The sequence below is a fragment of the Phascolarctos cinereus genome, unplaced genomic scaffold (genome assembly GCF_003287225.1).
Source record: "Phascolarctos cinereus isolate Bilbo 61053 unplaced genomic scaffold, phaCin_HiC Scaffold_9;HRSCAF=440, whole genome shotgun sequence".
Classification (NCBI taxonomy): Eukaryota; Metazoa; Chordata; class Mammalia; order Diprotodontia; family Phascolarctidae; genus Phascolarctos; species Phascolarctos cinereus.
The window spans coordinates 249,545,896-249,555,961 of record NW_027556402.1 but is presented as its reverse complement, the minus strand read 5'-3'; the positions used below and the strand labels follow the sequence as shown (position 1 = coordinate 249,555,961).

General features: G+C 42.1%; 1 protein-coding gene across 1 annotated transcript; it reads right to left on the bottom strand.

The window, feature by feature from the left end:
• Positions 1 to 6,215: 6,215 nt before the first annotated feature.
• LOC110199596 (olfactory receptor 9Q1-like) lies at positions 6,216 to 7,166 on the bottom strand. The gene has a single exon (XM_020974465.1). The coding sequence runs from the start codon at positions 7,164 to 7,166 to the stop codon at positions 6,216 to 6,218; it is 951 nt and encodes a 316-aa protein (XP_020830124.1).
• Between the last annotated feature and the right edge of the window lie 2,900 nt (positions 7,167 to 10,066).

The window sequence follows — 10,066 nt, the reverse complement described above, 5'->3', positions numbered from 1 at the left end:
TACTGCCTATTTAGGTTGATAGAATGTGAACTCTTTGAGAGCAGGTTTATTTCATTCTTTGGATTTGTGTTCCCAGTACTTAACATAGTCCCTGACATATAGTAGGTGATTAATTAAATCTTATTCATTAGTTGGCTGATTTAAGCCATGGGACCTTAGAAGTGAACTACTAGCTCTTACAAAAATCAAAACCCTTGCCTCCTCACAAAGCACCTTGTTCCCTAAAACAGGATGTGCTAAAATTCTCTAGGACTGGCTCATCCCTGACCAAATCCAGAAACAAAATGTCCTCCTGGTGATAGACTCAAAGCATCATGTCATAGAATGTTAGTACCAAAAGGGACATTAGAACAAAAAATATCACAGCTAGAAAAGACCTTAGAATATAGTATGTAAAATATCATTGCTGAACGAGGTGTCAGAACACAGAACAAAGAATGTTTGTGCTCAGAGGGGTCAGACCCAAATAGCAACAGATCCTTATGGGTCACTGATTAACTTAGGAAACCACAAATTCACATCATCTATGTTGTAGTATATCTTTATTTTATTAAACATTTCCCAATGACATTTTAATTTGGTTCTTACAGCCAGTGGAATATGAGTATGATACCTTTGATCTAAGACACCATGGGACATAGAAAACCAGAAAGGGTCAGTAGAAGGTAAAACTTCAGAACAGTATATCAGATTTTAGAAGGAGACTTAGAGAATAAACATAGAATATCAAAATGTAGATGAGTTGGTAGAACAGAGAATGTGAGTATTAGCACACAGGATATCAGAATATAGACTATCACAGTTAGAAAGGGGCTTAGAATATAGCATTTAAAAGAGATGGAAAGAACCTTGGGAGATAAAGCAGAGAATAGCTATGTTCTAAGGCAATCTGGATGAAGGAAGGCTTTTGAGTTTTTCCTGTGTTCCAAAGGGTGTTGCTGGGGAGAAGAGGGAAGAGGATGGAAGGTTTCTTCAGCTAGGGAGTAACATAAGTTCTTTGTCCATGTTAAGTGTATTGGGAGTAAGAACTATGCTATTGGGGCTATGCATTAAGAAAATTACTTGGAAAGGGATTTAAAGGGTAGGCCCAAAAAGAGAGAGGCTGAAGGCAGGAAAGACAGTTAGGGGACTAAAGATTAAGGGGTCCTTAGTGAGGGTGTTTACAGTGGGAATAGAAAAAGGGGGTGGATACAAGAGATTTATTGAAGTAGACATCACAAAAGTTTTCAACTAACTTGATGTAGGGGTAGGGAGAGGAAGAAGAAGCAAAGAGGACTCTAAGTTTTCAAGTCTAAGTGTAAACTAAGAATGCTGAACTGTCTGACCCCTGACATCCAGTCTGGCTCTGTCTCCATGTTCTTTGTTCTAAGGCCCCTGTCAGATCTCACATCCTTTGTTCTAAGATGTCTCCCAGTTCTGACTTTCCTTGTTCTGATATCCCTCCCAGTTCTGACCTCCTGTATTTTAAGCTCTCTCCAAGCTCTGACATTCTAGTCTCTGTTCACATTCTCTGTTCTAAGGTTCCTCAAAGCTTTCTACTCTTTGGCCTAAATGTTATATAAACACTATTTGTTGTTGTTCCATTGCTTCAGTCATGTACAACAAGTCTTTGTGATGCTATTTGGGGTTTTCTTGGCAAAGTTACTGGAGCAGTTTGCTATTTACTGCTCCAGCTCATTTTATAGAAAAGAAACTGAGGCAAACAGGGTTAAGTGACTTGACCAGGGTCACACAACCAGTAAGTGTCTGAGACCAGGTACTGCCTCAGAAATGATGAGTCTTCCTGACTTCAGGCCCAGTACTTTATCACCCATGCCATCTAGCTGCTCTGCATAAGCACCAAGGAAGGTCAGAAAGGGAAGCATCCCTAGAGCTCTTATTTGAAAGGGCAATGAAGCTGAGGCTGATCCATAGTGTGAAGGTCATGGGCTGTGGGCACCATTTGCCCATCACTAAGTTTGCTTTGAAAACCCCAGTCAAAAAAATCATACCCAGCTCCCTTCCCCCCACCATGGGGTAACAGGATTGTTTTTCACAAATCTGGGGTCCCAGAGGAGAGGTTCCCCAGTAATAGCAAATTCAGGGAGCTCTCAATGATTGAAAGGGCAAAACAAGGAAGGGCATTGAAGAAGAAACCGTGAGAAAACAAATTTCACAGTTAGTGCCGATATTTGTACAATATTATTTTTCAAATCTAAAGGAAGAAATCTCTAAGAAATTTATTTGCATTCACAAATATTACATCATTCCCAAAACCCATTTATTCTCATTGCTGGAAAAATGTCAGCCACGTTATGATCCATCATAGGAAATGGCTAGGAAAAGGTCCAGAATGATAGACATCCCTCCAGTTGAGGAGCTGATCACTTGTGGTCAATGAGGAAGACCCCAGAAGCAACACTGTAGGCCAGCCCCTAGTACAGAGAGAACACCATGGAGACATCTCTAGAACAGCTCAGGTCTGGAACAGCACCTTCTGTCCCCATCCTGCCCGGGATCCCTAAGGAAGCCCCAGGTCTCAGTAGAACAAAAGTTCCTTCAAGAACTTGTCCCATTTACTTGTAATCCCAGAGTCTAGCATGGTAACATGTATATAGTAAATTCTTGATGATTTTTTTACTTTGAAATGTTAATTCCTTGACATTGTCCCAAGGCTTACAGAATACTACAACAGTCCGCCAAGTTACTTAATTGCACAGAATGGAGTAAAGGGGTAGTTCCGTTAATTTCGCATGAATTCTAGGGGTACAAAGTGACTTGCTAGCCCTTACCCTGAGATCTTAAGGCCAGGAACTAACTAGGAACCCCTTAGGGCTGTGAAGCAAATTAGAATCATGAGATGGGAAGAGAAAAAACATGGAAGGGACAGTCAGGCCTCCCATCTGAGCAGGAGATGGTTAAGGGAACTTGAACTATAGCTATCCCTGAAAATCCATGATGACTCTAAACTAGGTAGCTAGGTGGCATAACAGATAAAGCATTGCCCCTGGAATCAGGAAGATCTGAATTCAAATCCAACCTCAGATAATTACTAGCTTGTGACCTTGGGCAAATCACTTAATCTTTCTCTGCCTCAATTTCTTCATTTGTAAAATAGGGATAAGAATATAACCTAGCTTACAACATGTTGTGAGGATCAAATGAGATATTTATAAAGTGCTTTGCAAATTTGAACTTTATATAAGTGCTAAGTATTATTATTCAAGATTCCTAAGAGCTGGCAAGAGGTTGGGAAGATGGATGGAATTTCAGTTTAGGTGGCAATTGTCCTACATCATAGAATTTAATGGTAAAGAAGAGACTTTGGAGATCATCTTATCCAACTCTTTTATCTTATCAATAGTGAAACAGGCCTACAGAAGGAAAGAGAAGTGATTCAGATCTCACACCTAGATTTGATGTTAAGATACACGGCATAATAGAGCGGGATATATTTTTTTCCTCTTTTCTCCTCCATTTGAGATACAAATGGATAGGGATTGGGAGACTTTGAGTAGGAACTTACTGTTATTTGGTTTAATTAACAACTAATTAATATGTGTTGTACATGAAAATTTAGAGTAATTAACAATAAATTTAGCTTGTAATGCTTTTGCCCAGTGATCTTACCACTTTATCACCTGGGCCTCCAATTTGCTAGACTTATCCTCTGTGATGCTAAATAAATAATTTTCAAAAAACAATTTTAAGCATTTGCACCTTTCTGTGTCTCTTCTGTTGAAAACCCAGCTCCAAGCCATTTTTATGTGCATACATGCCAATCTCCCAACTAGAGCATAAGTTTCTGGGATGCATGGGCCTTTCTGGCCCCATCCTGGGGTCTTGGTGAATCTACCACAGAAATATGACCTCCAGGTCTCCCTGGACTGAGGTTTCCAGCAGCTGCTATGAATGGCCATTTGCAGATAGTTTACAGGCCTACATGTCATAGGATTGACCAGCTGGGCTGGCATGGACTCAAGTAAGAAGACCCAGAAGGGAGAAGCACCAAGATTAATGGTCATAGAAGGAAGAAGACAACAGAAGTGGGGAGAAAGATGAAGGAGATCATTGCCAGGGCCTTTTTAAGGAGATCATTGCCAGGGCCTTTTTGAGAATAATATTCCATCAGGCCCAGGGTGTTGTAATCATCAATATTTTCATTTTTTGTTGCTAATACACATGAGGGCTAATGTAGCATCAGCAGGATCGTAGTATTTTGACCACTTCTGCTGATGTTATACATGAGGATATGATGCAATAGTATATTGCTTGAGACGTCATCATTTGTATAGGACTCTGTGACCACAGGACTCTAGAGAATGCACCTGTCCAGGCATAAGACATAGTGCCAGTATGGGTACAGAATGTTTTTAATGGTTATTTATGGCAAGTCCAACCACCACTACTCCTGTCCTTGGAAACTAAAAGTAATTCTAATATAACCACTTAGGATGAAACCCATAACCCCAGTTAGCTAAGAGCCTGAATCATGGAAAGAGTTGGCTTTTTTCTATACCTGTCATGCTGTTTGTCATATGATGCCTTCTATCACACTGCTTTCTATTTTAGGTAAATTGTTTTCATTCTCAATAATATATGTGGTCACATGATCAATTCTAGCTGGTCTACAGATGAAGACTCATTAAGTGGGGGCTCCGCATTATGAGCCATTCTGAATCCAAACCCGAGGAGAACTCTCAGGATAGCAGCTTGGGGCTCTATATCATCATCATCACAGTTCACATTTCAAAATATTGCAAAGTGCTTTTCTCAAAAACCCCTGTAAGGTGGGTATTTTGCAAGGATTATTATCTCTATTCTACAGATAAAAAAAACTGCAGCTGAGACTCTGAGTGACTCGTCCGTGGCTGCCCACTTAGTAAATATAAGGGGCAGGATTCAAACAGATCTCTTCCAGTTCCACGTTCAGCACACTTTCCAGCATACCATGTAATCTCTGATAGAACATCAGGTCTGCAGTACACAGGTTGGGCCATCAGTAAAGCCTAGCTGATGAAATCCTATCTCTACAGTTTGGATTTTTGCCCCTGAGTAATAAGGAAAATGGGAGAAGAAGAGTATTTAAAAATGTACCAGAAGCCAGTCTGGGTTAGGCTGGGCTATACAAAAGCCACAAAGATGACAGAAAGAGGAATGTGTGACAAACTGAGGCATGAAACTTTGAGTAAATAAGGATACTCTGCATTTGTACCTCATTTAGATCCTCAAACCAAAATCCAATGAAGTAGACAGTGCAGATTTCATTCACTCCATTTGACAGATGAGGAAACTGAGATTCAAATAGGGAAAGGAGCCTCCCCTGATAGTACTACTAGTCCGATTCCAATTGCATCACTGTGGGATTCAATCCGAATCAGCACATATTTATTAAAGACATCTATGATGGCTCAGACACTGTACTAGGCATTAGGAATGCAAAGAAAGAAATGAGTCATGTCAGATCCTCAAGGAGTGCCTTCCTCCCAACAACCCTACAGAATAAGCCAGGCAGATGTGATGAGCCCCTACTTACAAAGAAGGAATCACCTGATCACAGAGGTGAAGACACTAGCTTAGAACTACAAGTGTAAGAGTGTCAGAGCTCACATTCAAGCCTGAGTCTCTTGACTCCAGACTAAGCATTCTTCCCACTAACCAAACAGCCAATTCATGTACTCTACTGCTGAACTAACACATGATGAGTGGCGTGGCACTCAAAGTCATAATGTAAGTTCTCTGAAGGCACTTTGATCTTTTTATTTCCAGTGTCTAGTCCAGGGTTTGACACATTCTGGGTGAGTAAATGTTTTGTTTTATGATTGATTGATTGAACTAGCAAGAAGTAAATGGGACTCTGCAAAGGATGCCAATGTCCTGCGGAGGGTAACACATCTTCCAATAGGGGGGAGTACAGTTCTGCCCCAGTTAAGCATGATGCCATGCTTCTTCTAGACAATGACTCCCATTTCTGTACCTCAATGTAAGTCTTTCTGAGATTCAAAGAGCAAATTCCACCACTCCCAGGGGTCTCATGTCATGGCACCCTTCTTTAGAAGTCTGCCTTCTACCCCCTCCTAAGGGACAAGACTCTCTACAAGATAAGCAACCACTTCTGGCAACTACATCCATGTTATGGCTATCCTGCCACTCCATGCCCAGCTCAACTGAATTAGCCCTAGAACCATTTCACCTACAGAACCATGGGCACCACAAGCATTACAATGGGGTTTCTTTCAACCTAGCTTCCTCCTGAAGACCTTTGTACTCCTCAGAGCTTTTCTCATGGCCTCCTTCACTTCCTTATTCCTCAGGCTGTAGATGAGGGGGTTCAGCATAGGGACGATCATTGTGTACATCACAGACACTATCCGGGCCTCCTGCAGGGATTTCCCTTCATTCTGCCTCATGTACATGAAGATGAGTGTGCCAAAGAAAAGGGAAACTGCCATGATATGGGAAGCACAGGTGGAGAAAGTCTTGGCTCTGCCCCCAACTGAAGGGATGCGCACAATGGCCCCTATGATAAATAAGTAGGAGACCAGGATCACCACCATACAGGCAGGAATCACAAAAACGGCAAACACAACGATCACCACCTCCTGGGTGTAGCTGTCCCCACAGGCAAGCTTCAGTAGGGGTGGGAGGTCACAAAAGACAAAATCAATCTGATTGTCTCCACAGAAGGAGAGTGTGAAGGCAGCTACAGTGCGTATTATGGCAGCAGACAGGCCAGCAGCATAAGCTGCCGCTACTAGAGCCACACAGGTCTTCTTGGTCATGATAGTCACATATAGAAGAGGCTGGCACACAGCTACATAGCGGTCATAAGCCATGGCAGCCAGGAGGTAACAGTCAATGGCACCCAAGAAGGTGAAGAAGAAGAATTGGGCAGCACAGCATTCATAGGAGACAACCAGCCCCTGCTCAAGCAATATGGCCAGCACCTGAGGGGTGGTGACTGACGAGTAGCAGATGTCCACAGAAGCAAGGTGGCTCAGAAAGAAGTACATGGGGGTGCTGAGCCGAGAGTCTGTGCATATCAGAATGACCATGCCTGAATTCCCCAGCAAGGTGATGACATAGAGACCAAGGAAACACAAGAAAAGAGGAAGGCCCAACTCTGGATGCTCAGTGAATGTGGTAAAGAAAAACTCGGTCAAGACGGTGTGATTCTTCCCAGCCATTTACTCACTGGAACCTGAGAGAACTAAGAGGAGAGACAAGTTAGAGACTTTGGAATGAAAGCTAGTCTCATTTCTGAGAAACATGAGCCCTAAAAGCAACATTCTCTGAGTCACTAAGTTCGTATCTATAGTCCCAACTGAACCACTCACTAACTACCTGCGGGACTCCAATGAGTCACTTAATCTCTGAAACTCAGCTTTTTCATCTTCTACATGGAGATTACACCATCCATGTCACAGGCGTGCCGATCAAGTGAAATCAAGTGGTGGAAGCTCTTTGGAATTCTGAGGATAATTTTTCATTCTTAAACCGACATGTAAAATTTGAAAAAGAACATTCCATGAGAGTGCATGAATGACTGATGTTCACTAACCCTCACCAAAAGCAAGGCTACATTTGTGTTGACCCTTCTGTTGTTGACCTAACAGCACACTGTCTCTAACTCTATGAAGTTTACAAAGCACTTTGCTTAAACCTGATTACACACACACACACACACACACACACACACACACACACACACACACACTTCCCTTATGCCTTGAAGGCTCAACCTCCATATTTCTGCCTTCTGGCTTCCCCAGCTTCCTTCAAATGACAATTAATGTCGTTCCTTCTACAAGAAGCTTTTCCTTATGCCTTCCCTTTTTTAGGCAGGCAATCAGGCTTCAGTGACTTGCCCAGGGTCACGCAGCTAGTAAGTGTCTGAGGCTGGATTTGAACTCAGATCCTCCTGACTCCAAGGCTGGTGCTCTATCCACTGTGCCACCTACCTGCCCCACCCTTATCCCTTTTAATGGTAGTGTTTTCCTCCTGTAGATTTCTCTAATTCATCCTGCCTTTTTCCTCCTTGAATGTAATTGTTTGCATGTTATCTGTTGGATTAGATTGTGAGCTCTTTAAGAGAAAAGACTGTCTTTTACCTTTCTTTAGCTTATCATATTAGCTAACACATACTAAGTGCTTAATAAACATTTACTGATTGATTGACTGAAAAAAGGTTAAGACCCCCTGGAAGACCAGGCTCCTTCTCTAAGTGATAGGATTCAGATTGGACAGAAAGTTTGAGACTGCTATTGGGCAAATTTTTCCACCTCCCTTTGACTCTGTTTCCTTGGAGCTGCAAAATGAGAAGGTTGGATGCAAAGATCTCTAAGGTCCCTTTCAGCTCTAAATCCTAAGCCCCAAAGATCACAAAATTCAAACCTTGATTTTACTGATGAAACTAAGACTCAGAGGGGACAAGTGACCTGCCCAAATCACACAGGCAATAAGCCCTAGAATTGAGATTCACACCCAGGTCTTCTTTCCTCATATCCAATTCCCTCCACAGGCTTAATGTAAATACTCTAAACATATCAAAGATAAAAATTAGTATTTTGGAACCCTAACCCTAATACACAGGACAAGATTCCAAAGCCACTAGAACTTTTCATTTCCTAACTAATAATATTTCACATTTATCTGAGTCTTTAAGATTCACAAAGTGCTTTCCTCATATTGCCTATGAGATGCAAGCATTATTATCCCCATTTTACAGACAAAACTAAACAAAACAGCTTGTTAATCAGAGACTCATACATAATGGTTTTATTTAGCAAGTCCATGCACCTTGAACTTGGAGACCTTCAAAGAGCTCATAATATCTTAGATCTAGAGCTGAGAAGGACCTTACAGATCATCTAGACCAACTCTCATGTTTTACAGATGAGGAAACTGAGGCCCAAGGTCACACACTGGTGTGTATAATTGTGTAAGTGTGTAAGTAAGGAGTAACACAGGGATTTGAATTCAGGTCTTCAGAGCCCAAATTCAGCATTCTATTTTCACCATACCACCTAGCACAGGGATCTAGAAAGGATACTTGGTTAACTCAAGCTCCAGCAATAACAAGATGTTAGTGGACACATTAGAGCAAATGGCAAAGAACAGAAATGGGACCTGGATATTTATTGTTTGGGCATGAGTCAGATAAACTTCTTCACCTTAGTATCACTTCACTCTTTGGTTTCCTCCTTCCCCCAGCCTTGTTAATTGTTCTCTCTCTCCCACTGGGCTCCTGTACTCATGTGCTGGTTACAATCTCATCTAGGGGTGTAAAGTACCAAAGGCATTGGCATGATGATCAGAAGACGACTATCAGAAGATCCACTATGGGGGCAGCTAGGTGGCACTGTGGATAGCCCTGAAGTCAGGAAGACGTGAGTTCAAATCTGGCCTCAGACCAAACGCTTCATACTAGCTGTGTGGCCCTGGACAAGTCACTTAACCCCAATTGCCTAAAAAGAAAAAAGAAGAAGGTCCACTATCACCACAACTACCATGCATTAGCTAGGGGACACTAGGCAAGTCACAACCACAAGATGACAGAGGCATACCTAGCAATTCTGGCACCTCGGGCAGCATAAACTGGCCCTTAAACACCTTCAAATCGTTTCTAAGCTGGGACACTGGTCCCAGACGGTGGGGACTCAGACATATCATCTATCATTTATCTAGGAAGGCCACCACAGGGCCAAGTGGAAGCTTACCCATGATGTAAACAGGAGGCGAGAGATGAAAGATCCATCTTGTAACCTACTACATGAGCTAATTATTCTCAATAATCAGGTGCTAAGGCCTGCTGGTGAGATGAAAGGATCATCGAATCCTAGATTTCGAGCTGAAATAGACCACAAAGGTCATCAGGTCCAACCCTTCACTTTAAAGGTGGAGAAGTCGAGGCCTAGGGGTACTAAATGATTTTTCCAAAGTCATATAGGAAGTGAAACACTAAACATGGAATCCGAACCTGGGTCTCTGCACTTCAGAGTTAATGTTCTTTCCACCCCACCACCAGTTAGGTTTCTAACTGCTAAAGGAGTGCGAGTACACTCAGGACCCTCTAAATGCAGTTCTT